This window comes from Lynx rufus, unplaced genomic scaffold (assembly GCF_022079265.1).
Source record: "Lynx rufus isolate CCGP_SWC_20201006 ecotype Redwood Valley unplaced genomic scaffold, mLynRuf1.p SCAF_8, whole genome shotgun sequence".
Classification (NCBI taxonomy): domain Eukaryota; kingdom Metazoa; phylum Chordata; class Mammalia; order Carnivora; family Felidae; genus Lynx; species Lynx rufus.
The window spans coordinates 119037238-119056192 of NW_025814896.1; the positions used below are offsets into that span (position 1 = coordinate 119037238).

Consider the following 18955-nt stretch of genomic DNA (forward strand, 5'->3'; position numbering starts at 1 on the left):
TGGTTAGGATAAGCCAGGCGGCAACTAAGACTGAAAGCAAGGCCGAGGCTTCTCCTGCCCTCCTCAACGGCCTGCTTTCTATCTGATCTGTGATTGGCTCGGCTGCTTTCTTTCGTCACAATCACTTCCTGGTCACGCTGTGGACGTTTTCGCCGCTTCTTTCCACGGACTACGCGTCCCGTGTGACTCTGCGGCAGCGGAAGCGGAAGCGAGGACGGAGGTACCAGCTGGTCTCCGTAGGGGGGGGGTAGGGGGCTCCATGAATGGACGCGGCGGCGGCGGCGGGAGCGGCCTGAGCTGGGCGCCGGGGCCAGGGCCGGGGGCTGCCCGGGGCCCGCGCCGCTGCATGGGGGCGGCCCGCGGGCCCTGAAAGGAAGGGCGGGCGGGCCGGACTGGGAGGGGCGGGGCCGGGCGGCCGCAGGCCGGAGGCGCGTCGGGCTGGAGCCGGTCACGATGCCCCGAAGGAAGCAGAGCCACCCGCAGCCCGTGAAATGCGAGGGGGTCAAAGGTCAGGGGTCAGGGGCCGCAAGGGGGGGAGGAACGGGGGTGGGGTCAGTGGAGTGGGTTCAGGTCGGGGTAGAGGGGGACTCCTGAGGGATGGGGTGGGCGATCTGGACTCCTAGCTTCTACTAAGAGAACCCGAGAGGGTCTGAGAGTACGGGAAGTACGGGCTGCCAAGGCTAGCTCCCGGGGTGCGGATGATGGGCACGGTTCCTGAGGGAGAATCTACAAGCCCCCTCCCCTCTTCAGTGGATACCGAAGACTCCCTAGACGAAGGACCCGGGGCCCTGGTATTGGAGAGTGACTTGCTACTAGGCCAGGATCTGGAGTTTGAGGAGGAAGAGGAAGAGGAAGAGGAGGAAGGTGACGGCAACAGCGACCAGCTCATGGGCTTCGAGAGAGACTCTGAAGGTGGGTTTGAGGGACTTGATTAAAGATTAGTGACCGCTGGAACCTCGGCCCTTCAGGATCCAGGTTAGGATTTAGTGCCAGTGAGCTAAACTCGAAACAGTGCCACAACCCAGGGATGATTTAGTTTAGATTTGAGCTGGATTTCATTTGCCCAGTTGTTCGATGAGCTCCATCACTTTGTTGAGGTGAAGTTTTGGGGCCTGGTCCAAAGGCGGCATGAATAGCACAGTGGATGACAGAGCAACTGGTTAAAGTTAATGCCCTTTTAGTAACCTTGTCCTTCTGCCTAGCACATTCCTTATGTGAAGTTCACTTGAAAAGGTTCAGCAAAACAATTTATTTCAAATTAAGTTATGTCTAATCTAACTCCTTTCACCTGCAGCATAAACCTTTTGTATTGAGGTTTTGGTCTCTGTCCTCAAGTATTCTTGCACATTCCTTTCCCCTGTGATGTTAACATCACTCCACCCTAATTTGCTGCACCACTTACCCACTTAATGCTACCTGTACTAAGGATGTTTCTGAACGTCATTGAGGGGAATCCATGTAAAAAATAATCCATCCTTTAGGGACATTACTTTGTTTTCACTTCTCTCCAGATTTTGCTTCACTCTTGAGTTTTTATTTTATAATCAGCTCTGTACTAAAAAGGACCTTACTAAAACAGAGCTTAGAATAAGATGTCAGGCCTCTGCCTTGTGTACTTTTACTTTTTTTTTTATCCCAAGAATCACCTAATTACATTCTTCATTTCAGTCTGTGGTCCACTGTGAGCCTTTGATCCTTTTCCATGCAGTGGAATTAGGTACAGCTGTCATCACTAGGTTAGTCCAGGCTCAGAAGCAGATCATTCACATTGAATTTTCAGGATCACTGAAGTGAAGAGTGGGGCCAAACAAGTGGGGAGACACCAGTGAGAAAGCAAGTTTGGAGCCTGATTGTACTCCATGTTGATGTTTCTTCTCACGTTTGTCTTACCAGGAGACTCTCTGGGGGCCAGGCCTGGGCTTCCCTATGGGCTGAGCGATGACGAGTCTGGGGGCGGCCGGCCACTAAGTGCTGAGAGTGAAGTTGAGGAGCCAGCCAGGGGTCCAGGGGAGGCCAGGGGTGAGAGGCCAGGCCCAGCCTGCCAGCTGTGTGGGGGGCCGACAGGTGAGGGGCCGTGTTGTGGGGCAGGAGGGCCGGGTGGGGGGCCCCCGCTGCCCCCACGGCTATTATACTCATGCCGCCTCTGCGCCTTCGTGTCCCACTACTCGAGCCACCTGAAGCGGCACATGCAGACACACAGCGGGGAGAAGCCGTTCCGCTGTGGCCGCTGCCCCTACGCCTCAGCCCAGCTCGTCAACCTGACGCGACATACCCGCACCCACACTGGCGAGAAGCCCTACCGCTGTCCCCACTGCCCCTTTGCCTGCAGCAGCCTGGGCAACCTGAGGCGGCATCAGCGCACCCACGCGGGGCCCCCCACTCCTCCCTGCCCGACCTGTGGCTTCCGCTGCTGTGCTCCACGTCCAACCCGGCCTCCCAGTCCCACAGAGCAGGAGGGGGCAGTGCCCCGGCGACCTGAAGGTAAAAAGCCAGAGACCAAAAGAACCTGGGACATGGGTGGGTGGCTTTAGGGATACTTGGTTGGATTCATAGACCAGGCCTCATTGTCCCCACAGATGCTCTGCTGCTTCCAGATTTGAGCCTCCACGTGCCACCAGGTGGTGCCAGTTTCCTGCCAGACTGTGGGCAGCTGCGGGGTGAAGGAGAGGGTCTTTGTGGGACTGGATCAGAACCACTGCCAGAGCTGCTGTTCCCTTGGACCTGCCGGAACTGTGGACGAGAGCTGGAGGAGGGGGAGGGTGGTCGGCTGGGAGCTACCATGTGTGGGCGCTGCATGCGAGGAGAGGCTGGAGGGGGTGCCAGTGGGGGGCCCCAGGGCCCCAGTGACAAAGGCTTTGCCTGTAGCCTCTGCCCCTTTGCCACTCATTATCCCAACCACCTGGCCCGGCATATGAAGACACACAGTGGCGAGAAGCCCTTTCGCTGTGCCCGCTGTCCCTATGCCTCTGCTCATCTGGATAATCTGAAACGGCACCAGCGCGTCCACACGGGAGAGAAGCCCTACAAGTGCCCCCTCTGCCCTTATGCCTGTGGCAACCTGGCCAACCTCAAGCGTCACGGTCGCATCCACTCTGGGGACAAACCTTTTCGGTGTAGCCTTTGCAACTACAGCTGCAATCAGAGCATGAACCTCAAACGCCACATGCTGCGGCACACAGGCGAGAAGCCCTTCCGCTGTGCCACCTGCGCCTACACCACAGGCCACTGGGACAACTACAAACGCCACCAGAAGGTGCATGGCCATGGTGGGGCAGGAGGGCCTGGCCTCTCTGCCTCTGAGGGCTGGGCCCCACCGCACAGCCCCTCCTCTGTGTTGAGCCCTCGGGGTCCGACAGCTTTGAGTGCCGCTGGTAGCCGGGCTCTCCATACAGACTCACCCTGAACCAGGTCCTTCTCCCTCAGGGCCCTACGGATTAGCCCTGACTGTCCTGTACGTTTTATACAGATGGACCAGAAGCCACCTTCTACTTCCTCCCCCGCTGGCCAGGGGCTCCACAGACTAACCTAGGCGCTATATGGACCAGCCCAAACCCTGTGGGCGGGGGGCCCATATGGACCAGGGGGCCTTGCCTTGACTGATGCACTTCATGAGCTCAGTGAGAAGGGCCCTGTATTTACCTCCACTGCTCCCAGGGGCAGTAGAGGAACTGGCTGGGGGACTGCCCAGCCTCCCACCTGTTTATTTAACTTATTTCAGTGCTTTATAATAAAGGAAACACTAACAAAGCCATGTCTATGCTGAGTTGGCAGTGGCAAGCACAGCTCCGCCTCACCCTTAGCACAGCAGTCTGTGCTGTGATGGGGGAGCAGGGGCAGTGAAGGGAAACAGAGGTAGGCAGCAATCAGGCTGAGTTTAATGATGGGGAGCTGGGCCAGATGATACACAGACCTCTGCCCATCCCCTTGGCCCATGGCCCCGAGAAGCCAGAAGCAGCCGGAGGGGAAGATGTAGTTCTTCCCCAAGGCAGGTAGCCATGGTCCCTTGGACTTTGTGCAAAATACTAAATGCTAATTTGGCATTAAGGGCCGGCTTTGAAAAGAGAGAACAATCCTTTGTGCAGCCAGCCCGGGGAGTGGAAAGGAAGGTGGGTTAGGAAGCCCCTGGCCGAGAGAAGGGAAGGAAGGAAGAGACCCCCTGGCTTGGGGGATACAGGCACAGGGCAAGTTTCTGAACATTCCTCCGGGGCAGAGGGCAGACAGCTGAGCACTGGAGATCACAGATCCTCATCTCCAATGCCCTCGAAGGCAAAATTGCCGTGGACATCACTGGCACTGGCATCTGTGCTGGGACTGCCAATCCCCCGCAAGCTCACGGCACTCAGCTTGCTCTGTAACAAAGGCAGGGTTGGCGTCAGAGGGCTCAAGCCTCCCTGAGGTTCCCCTACCAACACCAACCTCACCAACCCTCATGGGAAACTCACTGAGAGTTTGACCATGGACTCCCGGCTGGCATCGGGTGACTCCTGGGGAAGAGGAGGTAGAGGTGTCAGAGAGCTCACTGGGGAGGTATGGCAAGGCTAGGAGGTGGGGCACTGATCAGAAAGTGATACTTACAAGCAGGGGTGGGGACTTCACTGCTTGCTGGCTGTCTGAGCGTCTCAGGGTGCCCCCTACTCGCCGACGAAGCATCTGGGGATGGAGACGCTGATAAGGGCAGAATCCCTTCGGAATCCCCATCACTTCCCCTCCCTCCCACCTAGGACAAAAGGCAGGGAGAGCACAACCACTCAGCTGCTTGGTCCACACCTCTCGCTTACCTTCCTGATGCTGCCACCAGATTTCTTCACCATCAGTTCATCTACCATAGACTGCAAGCAGATACTCATCATGATAGCCTGAGGGCAAGAAGAGAGCTCAGCCTGACTAGAGTGGTCATCCTGAGCCCAGCACCCCTAAGACAAGGGCTCCCACTCACATGGAGTCCTGGAAGCCCTAGACTTGGGTATTTAAGAGAGCGGTGCAATGGGCTCCAGAGGAGGCATGAGGGTGGGCTCACACCTGGGGGCTGGTGATGGTGACCCACTGTAGCCGGTCCTTGCTCATGAGGTATTCAAAAGCCAGTTCCAGGCGCACCTCACCCCGGCCCCGGCCTGGGCTGCTTGTGCCTCCACTGGGCAGTGGCACCTGGGAGAGAAAGGGGAGTTAGGCTGAGATTCTGACCAGTCTGCCTCCGTCCTTGACCCACCCATTCCTGAAGCTCAAGGCTTGCCAGAGCACCATCTCAAAGGCCTACCCCAACTCACAGAGGAGGTGACCCGCCAGCACCGCATGCGGGTGACCCGGAAGGAGCCTTCTCGGAGTTGCTGGCCAGGCAGGCGGAGCTGGAGGCTAAGCTCACTGTTGCCTGCACTCACTACCACGGGACAGTCCTTCTCTGGGAAGTCAGCCACACAGGCATCGAAGCGCAAGTAGCCATAGTGCCGCAGTGTCTGAGCCAGCCGCAGGAACTGAAACCCAGTCACCACAGGGGGCAGGTCAGGAAGGGAAGTGGGGTGAGTCAGAAAACAACCCCCCTTGAAATAAAACAGGGAAGCAGACTTACCTCCTTCTTGGAGACCTTCTCTTGCAGAGATTTGAGCTGCCGGTGCTGCTCCTTGGTGACCAGAATCCACCCACGCTCAATGTCTGATACCGTCTATAGTAGAGACAAGGGGTGGGGGGGTTCGGGGCTCCCAATCAGAGGTCCAAGGAAAGTGTCCAATTACTTCTGTCCATCCTGACCCTTAGCAGTGACCTCTTTGCAGTGAGTCCTTGACTATATCAGCTTACAAAATAAGGAGACTAGATTGTGCCAGGTGCCCTGATAGTATTCTAGGAACTTCCCTGTGAACTGGGAGTAAAGACACGGAGTTTTCTTGGCAGAGTGAGACACCAGTATTCATTTCGGGGGAAGGGTTCTGAGGCAGCTCCAAGCTCACCTGAGCATAAAGCAGGTTCAGGCCAACGCGGTTCTCCATGACATCGTCGTCATAGGCAGAGTCCCAGTAACTGTGAGGCCAAGGGGTGGAAAGGGGATAATGGGGCTAAGCTGGGGTAAGGCAAGAGAGGTAGAATAGAAAACAGGAGCAATCTAGAATTTGTGGGCAAATGGTGGTACAGTGGGAGGAAGCTAGGAAGGCCTGGTAGAAAACACCCAACGCTACTCCCTTGTCCAGGTTATTCTATCTCAGTACATGGCCCAGTAATCTAATCCAGCACCCTTCCCCCTCCTCCAAACCCAGCCCTGACCTCTTCCTTAGCACAATCTTATACTCTTGACTCCGAAGACTGGTGACAGATACATAAGGCAGCTCAAACTCTTGCAACTTCCGTACGACTGTGGGTTTAAAAAAAAAAAAAAAAAAAAGGAAAACGCCATGAGACTCAAGGGGAGAAAAGCCAAGAGAGAGACCGTAAGGAAATGTTACATTCTGGGAGGAATTAGGGGGGCAAATTCACTACTAGATGCACAGGGAAGCAGTCAAGTCCACAGAAACTCACAAGAAAAGGTTCCATCCTCTTTCTCTCGAACTAGAAAGAGACTGAAGTATCCGATCAAGTCATCTGGAAGATCCAGCTTTGCAGCCACAGCCTTGGGAGAGGGAAGGAAGTACAGCTCATCATACTGGCTGGTTCCAATCACCCCGAAACCTGGGACCCTGAGGTGCCAGGGAGGAGGGGCAGCACAAGTGCCTCACCTCTAGGACATCTTCAGTCTGATCTGAAGTTAGCACATTGACGAGAACTTTCTGCCCGTTGCTGAGCAGCACTTCCAAGGAAACTTCCTCTGTGGGGACCTGCTGTGTCTCCTGGTCGTGAATATACATGAGAATGGAGGCACTGCCTTGTTAATACCTGCCCAGTGTCTAGCTCTGACCCATCCTAAACTCTCTATTTCTAGATCCTTCTAGCATCTTTATTCTCAGTTGCTTAATTACAGGCTGAGTTTCCTTGATTTCATTAGTACAGTAGAAGCCCTACCTCATAAAAAAAGGTGCCTGGATGACTCTTGTAGCCACTGCCTTAAAATGACATGACCCTACAGAAAAGTCCTTCCCTTAAATCTTGGTGGCACCCAGAGCCTCACCTGTTGTGCCCGACGCAGAAAGCTATTGAAGGTCTCACTGCTCCCAAGCAGTGGGTCTTGCCGAACTGTGGGGACAAGAAGACGATGTTGCAGTAACTTTGGGCTCCCTCTTGACTCCCCCCAGTTCTTTTTTTGGTAGGTTTCCCCCCTACCCCATTTCCTGGGCTGGTGATGGCCTGTCACATCCCCCAGCTGGCCTCACCTCACTCACTGTTTGCATAAATTCTTCACCTGCCCCACCCTTGGCTGCCATCTAGTTGAGTCCAGTCTATAGAACTAGGGAAATAACAATGATGTTAATCTAAAGCGCGTCAGATACAAATTAAGCTCTCCCCACCAATCTGAACTGCTTTGAGACTATTTAACATTATGTTAGTATTTCCAAACTGTATTAGTATATTGACCAAATTGCTTTGTTAATACCTACAACATCCTTGTATGCTATTTACTTTTCTTAATTAAGTATCAGATAAAACAAAAGGCTCCCCAGATCCAGAAAGTAATTCAGGACAGTCTACAGAACCAGCTGTTTTGAGTCTCTTCCCATAGTTCTCAACTGTTAGCTTAAAGTTCCCTCCAACCACTCACCGGCTTGCATGTACTTCTCTAACTGCTCTCTCCTCTGTTCTACCTCAGCAGGTGTCAGAGAGAAAAGCTTCTTTGGGGGAAATGCAGGAAGAACATTGGCCCCATACTCCTTCCGAAGCTATTTGGAGAAAGAGATACAACCCTTCACATAAACACAGTAAATGAGAAGAGGTAATCCACACTCACAATGTTCTCTTGGTCTCCCTTCCCTTCCCTTAGTCCCTGCTCCCCCATTTAGCCTGGTCATCCAAGAAATAATTCCTGTGGTGAAGGTAGCATACCAACAGAGCTGTGTTCCTCTGTTCTAAATATAAGTTGTGTCCTATCTTGCTATGTACCAGTCAGCCCCTTCACAGTGTGGGTGCGGTTTGTATAGGTCTGGGGCCTGGGGAGCCCCCTAATTATTTAGCAAGACTGTTCGTTGAACCCTCACAAGAAGCAAAGGGCTTTACAAGGAAAATTTATGTGCCTGGTTAAATATAGACAAATATGTACACAAAATGTCTTAGAACTTAAAGGGACTTTGCAGAGCAACAACTCCATTTTTCAGTCTTAGAAACTAAGGCCCAAAGAAATCAGGTAACTTAGTCAGGGTTGCACAGTTAGTTATCAGTGGAATCAGGACTCTGTACTGAGTTGAAAAGAGCTTGCAATCTGGTGAGGAGAACATAGAAACATTGCGTCACAGATACATAAGGATAACTGAACAGCTAGGCCCACTGAAAGTTGTTAAAGAGCACAGAAGGTATTGGTGAATGGTTTGTATGAGCAGGGAAGAGAATTTCAAGTTGCAGCTCAGATGACGGAAGGAATGTGCTTCAGCAGCAGAGGGGGGAGGTCGGTTTTTCCATGCACAGGCAAAGGCTGAAGTAAGACGGGGCACAAGGAAGCAAAAAGGCGGATGTGAGTATAAGGAGGAGCAGTTAGAGTAACAGACAGTAAGCTTCTTAGGGAGTTCCCCGGAAATGTCAATCGATAAGATGAAACACCAGATCCTCCCCAGTGGCAGTAGTTAAAGGGGAACTACACGGCCTAGAGGAAGCGACGAGGGGGGAAAAACGGAGACACTGATGCCCAATTGTAGGAAAGGGCTTGAAAGCTGCCTCAAGGCAGGGGTGCTGGTCCCACCTGCTCGTGCAGCCCCAGGAGCTGGCTGTAGCGCACCCGGCAATGAAGGACTCCATTCACGTGGATATTATAGGCCTGAGGACACAAAAGCAGGCAAGCATTTTAGGGTCGCAGTCTGGGCGACCCCCTTGAAAACCCTGGCCAGAAGTTGCCTGGCATAACTCCGCCTGAGTAACGCACCGAGATCTTCCGAGGGCTTATTCGTCTGTTCTCCCCAGGGCCAGGTCCCAAAGCAGAAGGACCAGCCCGAGGGCAACTGGGGCGCTGGTGCCGCAGTCTCCCTCCCCAAGAGGCCAGTGACGCCCACCAGAGCAGTCGCGGCCCAGCCAGGGGGGAGGCGACGCAGGCGAACAAAAGACCTGAAGGAGCTGGGGCGACCTTTGGAGGAATCTGAGACGGGATATAAGCTCCCAGCGAGGCCGTCAGGAGTCGGCTGCCTGGGAACAGGCCCCAAGGGTGGCGGCCAGGCCTCAGAGGCCGCTCGGAGAGGGCTCCGGCCCGTTATCCCCGCCCCTGCCCGGCCCGGCTCCGGCCGCTCCTCACCACGTAGGCGGAGCCGCCGCTGTCCCCGCTGCGGGACTCGGTTTCAGGAATGGAAAAGTGCATGTTCCCTGCGGCAGGGCCCAGCCGGGCTCCGGACTGACAGGGCTGCAGCGGCTTTACACGCTCGCCTCCGCCGCTCAGCGCGTCCCCGCTGTCTCACTCGCCATTTTGGGGGGGGGGGGGGCGCTGGGATCGGAGGTGGAAGGGTGGTGGGACGTCCGCTCTAGGGCGCGGCACCCCCGGCATGCTGGGAACTGTAGTCTAAAGAGCAAGAGCCGACTGCCAGGACTGGGCGCCCCGAGGTGAGAGGGCCCTCATCGGTGCCCGTAGCCCGGGGCGGAGCTCCAGCGCACGTTGGAGATTGTAGTCCGCTGGGAGCTGCGCGCCATGGGTGTCGGCCCAGGTGGCGCTGTAGGCCTAGGGACCGCGGCGGGCGGAGCCTAGAACGGAGGGTGATGGCTGCCGTGGCTGTGGCTGTTCGCGAGGGTGAGTGAAGGGCGGGGGCGCACTAACAGGTACGCGAGCCTCCGGGCGCTGGACGCCCGCGACTGAGCCCTGAGTCCCTCTGGGTCCTGTCGTTCCGTTCCGGCGCCTCTCCGGGCCCTGGTGCGCGCTGCCTGGGGCGCATTCCCGCGCCCCGCACCGGCTGGCTCTGGAGAGAAGGGTAGGGGCCCCTCCCGGCCGCCTCCTCCGCCTTCCTTTTGATCCTGCCGCGCACTGCGTCCCCACGCGGATCCCTGGCTAGCCTCCCGCCTGGCGGCGGAGCCTTGCTCATGCCGACCCAGCAGCCAGCCGCGCCGAGTACGGGTCCCCCCAAACCCTCCCGGACCTTGTCTGGCTCACTTTGTGACCTGTTTTCTGATGCAGACTCGGGGTCTAGGATGAAGGCGGAGCTTTCTACTCGACCTGGGGTAAGTGAGAGTGCCCTTCCAAAACCCCTGTCAAGCGCTACGCAGCAGGCTGTGTCAGCTTCATTCTAACGCAGCTTCCGTCCGCGTTTCACTCTATTTCTCGGGAAAGCCAGATTTTACAGAATTCTTCGACCCCTAACAGTATGAGACTGTGATCCTGAAGGAGAAGCTTCGATCCCTATGGGATGAAAGCTTGTAACAGCTAGCTGGTTAGAGTTAGGATTAGGGGCTTTACTTTATGGGAATCTTGGAAGACTCCAGTAGTGTTTTTTCATCTTTGGAATTGTTGGGGAAGAGCAATATTCTATGTCTGTGTCTCAGGCAGGGGGAAGGGAGATGACCCAAGAAGAGAAGTTGCAGCTTCGGAAGGAAAAGAAACAGCAGAAGAAGAAACGGAAGGAGGAAAAGGGGGCAGAACCAGAAACTGGCTCTGCTGTACCTGCAGCCCAGTGTCAAGGTGCCGAAGCTTGTTTAAAGGGCTGGGGTGTGGAACTGGTAGAGGGATGTGTGGGAGAACAGAGGGGGAGATAAGACAAAGTTGGTTTGAGCAAGTGAAGAGCGAAAAAGTTTAGATAAACAGGAGCTTTGACTGGGTGGGGCATAGATAGATACTACCTGCCTGGGGCTTGGGCACCTCTTCGTTCTATCTTTAGTAGGCCCGACCAAAGAACCGGCAGGACCTGGCAGTCAGCAGGCCACTGCTGGGGGGAAAGTTCCAACTGGTCGAAGTAAAGCTGAACTTCGTGCTGAACGGCGGGCTAAGCAGGAGGCGGATCGGGCCCTGAAACAGGCAAGGAAAGGCGAACAAGGAGGGCCACCTCCCAGGGCCTTCCCCAGTACAGCTGGAGAAACCCTCCCAGGTACCTTCCCTTCATTTCAAGACCTTTGTTGATGCGAATTCTTATGTTAGCTCAGGCTTCCCCATGGTAAGACAGCTCTCCTCTCCCATTCTTTGCCTTGGGGCCAAGAGCTCAAAAATTTCCTCTCAACCTCATCCTGTCTCTATTTCTTCTATCCTTTTGTCCCATTTTCCCCCTCCCCCTGTCCAGTTTTTCTTGATGTGCCTCATACCTTAAAAGCAGATTTCTCATTACCACGTACAGCATCTTGAAGACATAATCATTATCTTTTAGGAGTGAAGCGTCTCCCTGAGCACACTCAGGTTGATGACCTCACACTTCTGAGAAGGCTTGCTAAAAAACCAGAGCAACAACAGGTAGGAAGTGGTCTCGGTGTGTGGCCAGGAATTGCCTAAGGAAGATGGGAAAGAGGGGGAAAAGGTCCTCAGGTGGAAGTGAGACCCTGGGGAAGAATGGATATTTGGGTCAAGGCAGCCTCACTGTTTACTTTTTTCCACTGTCCTGTTCCCCTATTTTGTCAAGGTTCCTACACGAAATGATTATGGATCCAAAGTCAGTCTCTTCTCTCACCTACCCCAGTATAGCAGACAGAATTCTTTGACTCAGTATATGAGGTAAGACCCTGTGAAATTGTCACAACTTTTAAGTTCTAGGAATTTTGGTAACTTAGGATTGAAAGTGACTGAAACTTTGAGATGGGGTCTGTGGGAGGAAGCGCACACACAAGGCAAAATTCTCGAGGAAAGGGGGATGTCTGTGCTAGTGAAGGAAGTTCCTTTTTATCAGGGGCAGGTGGGCAGTAGGTGCTCAGGCTCCCTTGCAAAGTGTGTGACACCGCCATCCCATCAGCATCCCATCCTCTGTGATCCACCCAGCCATGGTGCGACTCGGCCTGCAGTACTCCCAGGGCCTGGTCAGTGGCTCCAATGCCCGGTGTATTGCCCTGCTTCGTGCCTTGCAGCAGGTATGTTGTCCTGTCCCCTCTAGGACCCAATCCCACCTTCCCCAACACTGTGTTCGCTTCTGTCACCCAAAGTAATCTCTGGGGGACAGAAGGGATGACTGCATCCTCAGAACACTTTCCCCAGTGAAGCTTGCCCTCCCCTCCTGCCCCTCCTTCAGAGACCTTTATTAGGGGACGTTTTGCCGATCACCCTGTGTACCCTGTAGGTGATTCAGGATTATACAACACCTCCCAATGAAGAACTCTCAAGGGACCTAGTGAATAAGCTAAAGCCCTACTTCAGGTAAGAAGGACCACTGTAAGCCCACTCCCATGTCATCAAGTCCTCTTCTTGTACCTTTTCTCTTGCTCTTTTACCTCGTTTCATTTTTCTGTCCAACCTTTATTTTGTAAAGTAAATCGCAAAGGGAATGTTAGAAACCAAATAAATTGTGGGATTTTGACATAAGACCTCTGTTAACATACAGAAGAAAAAACATACTACATAAAGTGACACTTTGGTCTCTGAACTATAGTAGTCTAATGTTCTGAGTGTTTTGTCAAAGCTGTATATCGTAAATAGTAACCACAGATCTGAGATGTTTTAGGTCAATTCTTATTTCTGACACTGTGCCCATAGTCTCCTAAGCATATACAATTGTAATAAGTGAGCCATGTGTCCCGATATTATTATTTTTCATCCAAAAGCCTCTTGACAAGCCCTTTTCTTTTATTGCTTTTTTTCTCTTATTGCTTTTTTTTTCTTTTATATCTTCTCTTGTTCTCTTTCTTTTCTTTTTTTCTTTCTATAATTTATTTTTTTATAATTTACATCCAAGTTAGTTAGCACATGGTGCAAGGAGTAGATTCCTTAAGCTCCTTACCCATTTAGCCCACTCCCCCTCCCCACACAACCCCTCCAGCAACCTTCTGTTTGTTCTCTGTATCTAAGTGTCTCTTATGATAATTTTGTTCCCCTTCCTGTTTTTGTATTATTTTTTGCTTCCCTTCCCTTGTGTTCATCTGTTTTGTATGTTAAAAGTCCTCATATGAGTGAAGTGATATGATATTTGTCTTTCTCTGACTAATTTTGCTTAGGATAATACTCTCTAGTTCCATCCACGTAGTTGGAAATGGCAAGATTTCATTCTTTTTGATTGCCCAGTAATACTCCATTGAATTTATGTAACACATCTTCTTTATCCATTCATCCTACCAGTGAACATGTGGGCTTTTTGGCTATTGTGGATAGTGCTGCTATAAACATTGGGGAGCATGTATCCCTTCCAAACAGCATACCTGTATCCCTTGGATAAATACCTAGTAGTGCAATTACTGGGTTGTAGGGCAGTTCTATTTTTAATTTTTTGAGGAACCTCCACACTGTTTTCTAGAGTAGCTGCCCCAGTTTGCATTCATATTTCTGTCTTCTTTTTAAACGTGAATGTAAGGTGTAAAAAGTCACATAAACGTGAGGTATTGTCTTTGTAGCTTCCTGACTCAGTGCCGTCCCCTGTCAGCAAGCATGTACAACGCCATCAAGTTCCTGAACAAGGAGATCACGGGTGTGAGCAGCTCTAAGCGGGAAGAGGAGGTGATGAATATGAGGAATGAGCAAGGCATGCACCTGAGGGTCCAGCTGAGAAAGACATTCAGGACTCCCAGGAGGAACAGTGCTGTCATTCTGCCCTGGTCAAGGGTTAAGGAAGTGGTTGGGTTGTCTGACTTGGGCTCCCTTGGAACCCATCATTATACACATATTCAAGCATCTAGCATAATGATCAGAGGAAGAAATATGTCCATTTCTTGTTCCCTAAACATCTTAATCCGTTTAGGCCAAGTCAGAACTTCAAGCAGCCATTGACCGGTATGTGCAAGAGAAGATTGTGCTTGCAGCTCAGGCAATTTCCCGCTTTGCTTATGAGAAGATCAATACCGGAGATGTGATCCTTGTGTATGGATGGTATGGTCCAGACCCTATGACTGAGAAAATTGGGGAGTGAAACAGTCTGAACAAGGGAGTGCCCCTTTGCCCTTTAGGAATGAGGTGGTTGGTTGTTAGTGAAATCTGTAACTGAATCCTCCTCTCCATTCACTCCAGCTCATCTCTGGTATCACGAATTCTTCAGGAGGCTTGGGCTAGGGGCCGGCGGTTTCGGGTGGTAGTGGTGGACAGCCGGCCACGGCTGGAGGGAAGGCACACACTACGTTCTCTGGTCCGTGCTGGGGTCCCTGCCTCCTACCTGCTGATTCCTGCAGCCTCCTATGTGCTCCCAGAGGTGAGGGCAGATGAAAGGGACTCCAAAGTTGGAGGTAAAAGGGTGTAGTTGTATAGACATAATCCCATCTTACTAGGGTGACAATTATTTAAAAATACTAGCCCTGTTTTTATAGGCCTGTTTATATTTAATAGGAAAAACACCTACAGCATGTTAATAGTATAGCTGTTGTAAGAACATTATATTAAACTAGCAGCCACCAAGAAGAATCAGGACAAAAGTAACTTTGGAGTTTCATTTTCCTGTGGGAGGTTCATGCCTCAATGGCCAGATGTTTTCCAAGAAGAAACATTGCTAAGTTTTGTTACTGACTCAATATTGCTGTCCTGGGCAGGAGTGGGGAACCTTTTTCCGCATTAATCACTTACCGCATTTTCTCCCCCTCTCCATTGTTCAAAACAAATAGGTTTCTAAGGTGCTATTGGGAGCTCATGCACTCCTGGCCAATGGGTCCGTGATGTCACGGGTAGGGACAGCCCAGCTGGCCCTGGTGGCACGAGCCCATAATGTGCCAGTGCTGGTCTGCTGTGAAACATACAAGTTCTGTGAGCGTGTGCAGACTGATGCCTTTGTCTCTAATGAGCTAGGTAAGGAGCCCAGGAGGGCAGGAGAGAAGATTCTAGAGATTTGAGACTTGGGAGGGAGAGGGAGGGTTGAACTATGATTTGTTCTCTAAAAAGACATAAATGGATACATCTCCCATTGCAGATGACCCTGACGATCTACTGTGTGAGCGAGGAGAACATGTGGCCCTGGCTAACTGGCAGAACCACCCGTCCCTACGGTTGTTGAATCTAGTCTATGATGTGACCCCCCCGGAACTGGTGGATCTGGTGATCACGGAGCTGGGAATGATTCCTTGCAGTTCTGTACCTGTTGTTCTACGAGTCAAGAGTAGCGACCAGTGAGTGGGGGAACACAGGGTCAATAAATGACATGCTCCCTACATTCAGCAACTTTGCTGCGTTTGTATCTATTTTAGTATCGTCATCACTTAGGTTAGAAGTCCAGGCTCTTCAACCCCTCTTTTATTTTCTTTTATTTATTTATTTTGAGAGAGAAAGAGCATGTGTGTGAGTGGGGGAGGGGCAGAGAGAGAAGGGGACAGAATCCCAGGCAGGCTCCATGCTGTCAGTGCAGAGCCTGACGCAGGGCTCAATCCCTTAAACCTTGAGATCATGATTTGAGCCAAAATCAAGAGTTGGACACTTAACCAACTGAACCACGCAGGCGCCGCTGTAACCCCTCTTACGACCTGTGCCAATCTCAGACCTTTATGAACCTCTTCAGTAACTAGTTCCAGGTCAGTAGTTTGGGGCCAAAGTGAAGGTCAGTATGGACACCAAAACCGATCCAAGTCATCAACCATTTATCAAGCATGTACATGCCAGACACTGAACTAGATATAAGGAGGAATATAGAGACAGATTAGAGAGTTATCTTTAGTATTTTAGTATATTTTAAATAACTACATATTAAGTATTTCGTATTCTCAGCATTGAGTACTTGTTCTGTGTCAGAAACTGCTCTAATCCTTTATGATCCATTTAGGAAGGTTAAGATAGCTCTATGAAGAGAAATTTTACAGGTGAGAAAACTGAGACACAGAGAGGTTACCTGCCTAGGTAATATAGCTAAGGCACAGAGAGGCTAAGTTACTGTCCAGGGTAACACAAAAGCAGCTTGTGATTTCAGGCATTCTGGATGGAGAGACTGCCCCTAACTTTTATGCTGTCTGCCATTGAGGGGCACTCATTATGGTGGAGGCAGACAGACAATATCTGCAGTATGACAGAAATTCTACTAGTTGCATGAACAGAGTTTCTAGGAGGCAACCATGGATGACACCCAGAGACCTAATAAGGTTGAAGACTTCACAGGGAGCATCTGACCTGTGAGGGTAGGGAGTTTCCCAGTTGAGAAACAATGGGAAGGCAGATCAGCAAAGGGAATAGCTTGAACACAAAAACAGAATAGGCTTTAAAATGCGTGCCAGGGTGGCTCAGTGGGTTGGGCTTCTGACTTGCGCTCAGGTCATGATCTCCTGGCTTGTGAGTTTGAGCCCCGCGTCAGGTTCTGTGCTGACAGCTCGGAGCCTGGAGTCTGCTTCAGATTCTGTGTCTCCCTCTCTCTCTGCCCCTCCCCTGCTTGCACTCTGTCTCTCTGTCTCCCAAGAAATAAATACTAAAAAAAAAAATTTTAAATGCGTGGCCAATTCCAATGTGTCAGGTGGTGTGGTGAGGCTAGACCTGAGGTTTATGTGGAGAGTGAATGATAAAGCTGCAAAGGAGGTTGGGTTAGGGCCAGATTGTGAGCCTAACCATTGTGGTTAGCCTAAAAAAATGGAGAGTCACCCATTTTGTGTGTACATGTGTTTTATTGAGAAATTTCAAATAGCTCCGCAATAGAGTAAACCATACTAAGAATCCCCGTCCCAGATACAGTTACCAAGATTTGCCACATTTGCTTTCTTTTTCCTTTTTTATCCTTGCTGAAGTTCCTTTACAGTAAATCCCAGATATTGTATCTGGGATTCACTCCTACAAACCTCAGTATGTGTCTCTAAAAAAAATATGGAAGTTTACCATGGTATTGTTACACTTACTGAATTATTTAGTATTGTCCAGTCTATAATCAGATTTCCTTGACTGTCTCAAAAACTGGATTTTTTACAGTTGGTTTGTTTGAATCAGGATCCAAACAAATCTACACATTACATTTGGTTATTATGTCTTCAATTTCTTGTAATCAAAAGCAGTCTCTTCAACCTCCCTTCTTAGGACATTGACTTGTTCAGATATCAGATCATCTTATAAAATATTCCCTACTCTGGATTTGACTATTGGTTTCCATGTGGTGTCATTTAATTCATTCCTCTAACCCCTCAATTTCCATTCAACTTTTTGGGCAAGAATACTTAGGTGGTTCTGTGTTTCATACTGCCTCACATCAGGAGGCAAATAGCTGTTCCATGTTCAGTGATGAGTAGGTCCAGTTTTAGTCTTTTTTTTTTTCCTTTAAGTTTATTTTGTGAGAGAGTGGGGTGGGCGGAGGGGGGACAGAGGGGAACAGAGGATCCCAAGCGGTCTCTGCACTGACAACAAGAGAGTCTGATGTGGGGCTTGAACTCATGAACCATGAGATCCTGACCTGAGCCAAAGTTGGACGCTTAACTGAGACCCCCCAGTTTTAAAGTTTTAAATATTAAAGTCTCTCAAGTTTTCACTTAGTGGTTTTATCTACTGGTGGTTATTGCCTGAATTATTTCATTAGGGGCTGCAAAATGACTTTCCCCCCTAATTCTATCCTTCTTTCTATATTTCCTAGCTGGTAATCTAAAAAGAATTCCTTTTCAGTAGTTATCCTGAATTATAGTTCTTCTTGGAAAGACAAATGTTTCTTTCCTTTTATTTGCTTGTTTCAAAAAATTGATCACTATTTCCAGTGGCATACAATGAGTAGTTTTTGGTTAGTTGGCTTTCTCTCCCTCTCCCTCCCTCTCCCTTTTTTAAAGGATTATTAACTCGTGGGTTTTTTATTTATTGAGCATCTTAATCATTAAAATTAAGCAGAAGATCCACAGGGTCAACTCTATACTTTAGAAAGGTAACTGATAAGAGATTAGAGGCAGAGGAACAGATCAGTTGAAAGATGGCCTGTCAATCAAAATTACAATTGCACCTAAACTTTTGGTCCAGCAACTCTGCCTTTAGGAATTTATGCTACCTACCCATATAGTTGCTCATGTTTGAAGTAACAAGGTTATTTATAGCAGCATTGACTAGAAACCACCTAAATATCCAATAATATTAGCAAGTTGACCTTTGAACAACAGTTTTGAACTGTGTGGGTCCACTTATATATGGGTTTTCTTCATTACAGTACAGAACTATAAAATTATTTTCTTATGATTTTCTTAACATTTTCCTTTTTCTAGCTTACTTTACTGTAATACAGTATATAATACATATTAACATACAAAATACACGTTAATTGATGGTGTATGGACTTCCAGTCAACAGTAGGCTATTTAGTAGTTAAGTTTTGGGGGAAGAAAAAGTTAACATGTAGATTTTTCCACCACTACACTGGTGTTGGCACCCCTAACCCCTGTGTTCAAGGTCAATGATATACTACATTCATATCATTACTAAGCAGTCATGATAAAGAATGAGGAAGGTTTTATGTACAGAAATGAAACAATCTCCAAAGTATACTGAGTTAAGAGAAGCCAGATACAGGACAGTGTGTAATTGCTGTTTGAATTAAAAGGGGAAAGATATATATGCATTTGCATATGTGCATGAATATATAAAATATTTTGAATCTGTAACAAGGAACTGCTTGTGTGGATGTAGAGACAGGTGGAGGCCTTCACTTTACACCCTATGTATCCTTTGAATTTTGAGCCATGCGAATATCTTACTCCAAAAATGAATACAACTAATATAAAAGATTTTGCAGTAAAGTCAAACATAGCCTAACTGAGGCAACAGGAGTGGAGAGACATTTGTTGATTACAGAAGTGTTTAAAGCTGAGAGCTGTCCATCCGACAAGCATTTCAGATGTAATTTACTCGGGGAACTGTAGCCTTGGCTGCACCCAATTTTGCGTT

At 50.0% G+C, this 18955-nt stretch overlaps 3 protein-coding genes across 9 annotated transcripts; 2 read left to right on the forward strand and 1 right to left on the reverse strand.

Moving 5' to 3' along the window:
- The first annotated feature begins 377 nt into the window (after positions 1 to 377).
- On the forward strand, positions 378 to 3747 carry ZNF513 (zinc finger protein 513). The gene is made up of 4 exons (XM_047067695.1): positions 378 to 508; positions 751 to 912; positions 1894 to 2481; positions 2577 to 3747. Exons 1-4 carry the CDS (start codon positions 454 to 456, stop codon positions 3401 to 3403), a joined length of 1632 nt encoding a protein of 543 aa, XP_046923651.1. The 5' UTR covers positions 378 to 453; the 3' UTR covers positions 3404 to 3747.
- A 106-nt stretch (positions 3748 to 3853) lies between these two features.
- Positions 3854 to 9539, reverse strand: SNX17 (sorting nexin 17). Its single transcript, XM_047067697.1, has 15 exons — positions 9347 to 9539; positions 8804 to 8878; positions 7676 to 7793; positions 7088 to 7152; positions 6699 to 6809; positions 6502 to 6592; positions 6250 to 6337; positions 5940 to 6009; positions 5564 to 5656; positions 5265 to 5468; positions 5020 to 5145; positions 4779 to 4856; positions 4576 to 4650; positions 4443 to 4484; positions 3854 to 4349 (listed from the first exon to the last, which is right to left on the reverse strand). The coding sequence occupies exons 1-15, from the start codon at positions 9407 to 9409 to the stop codon at positions 4236 to 4238; spliced, it is 1413 nt and encodes a 470-aa protein (XP_046923653.1). The 5' UTR covers positions 9410 to 9539; the 3' UTR covers positions 3854 to 4235.
- Positions 8748 to 15295, forward strand: EIF2B4 (eukaryotic translation initiation factor 2B subunit delta). Of its 7 annotated transcripts, none has more exons than XM_047067687.1 (13): positions 8748 to 8896; positions 10214 to 10257; positions 10579 to 10714; positions 10911 to 11117; positions 11391 to 11473; positions 11640 to 11731; positions 11967 to 12081; positions 12288 to 12364; positions 13552 to 13654; positions 13896 to 14023; positions 14162 to 14339; positions 14746 to 14926; positions 15048 to 15295. In XM_047067687.1, the coding sequence occupies exons 2-13, from the start codon at positions 10228 to 10230 to the stop codon at positions 15245 to 15247; spliced, it is 1530 nt and encodes a 509-aa protein (XP_046923643.1). In that variant the 5' UTR covers positions 8748 to 8896; positions 10214 to 10227; the 3' UTR covers positions 15248 to 15295. The 7 variants fall into 7 exon arrangements, with proteins under 7 accessions (XP_046923643.1, XP_046923644.1, XP_046923647.1 ...); XM_047067688.1 differs by having other exon boundaries at positions 10914 to 11117; XM_047067691.1 differs by lacking the exon at positions 8748 to 8896 and adding an exon at positions 9727 to 9832.
- Positions 15296 to 18955: the final 3660 nt, after the last annotated feature.

Bases quoted from the DNA above. Each gene is read 5' to 3' on its own strand.
- SNX17 (XM_047067697.1), bottom strand. From the start codon at position 9,409: ATGCACTTTTCCATTCCTGAAACCGAGTCCCGCAGCGGGGACAGCGGC. The intron at 4,651-4,778 runs GTAAGCGAGAGG...CTCCATCCCCAG, and splicing joins CTGGTGGCAGCATCAGGAAG to ATGCTTCGTCGGCGAGTAGG. The intron at 4,350-4,442 runs GTGAGTTTCCCA...CCTTTGTTACAG, and splicing joins AGTCCATGGTCAAACTCTCA to AGCAAGCTGAGTGCCGTGAG.
- EIF2B4 (XM_047067689.1), top strand. From the start codon at position 10,120: ATGCCGACCCAGCAGCCAGCCGCGCCGAGTACGGGTCCCCCCAAACCC. The intron at 10,715-10,910 runs GTGCCGAAGCTT...TTCTATCTTTAG, and splicing joins ACCTGCAGCCCAGTGTCAAG to TAGGCCCGACCAAAGAACCG. The intron at 11,474-11,639 runs GTAGGAAGTGGT...TATTTTGTCAAG, and splicing joins AAAAACCAGAGCAACAACAG to GTTCCTACACGAAATGATTA.
- ZNF513 (XM_047067695.1), top strand. From the start codon at position 454: ATGCCCCGAAGGAAGCAGAGCCACCCGCAGCCCGTGAAATGCGAGGGG. The intron at 509-750 runs GTCAGGGGTCAG...TCCCCTCTTCAG, and splicing joins GAAATGCGAGGGGGTCAAAG to TGGATACCGAAGACTCCCTA. The intron at 2,482-2,576 runs GTAAAAAGCCAG...TTGTCCCCACAG, and splicing joins AGTGCCCCGGCGACCTGAAG to ATGCTCTGCTGCTTCCAGAT.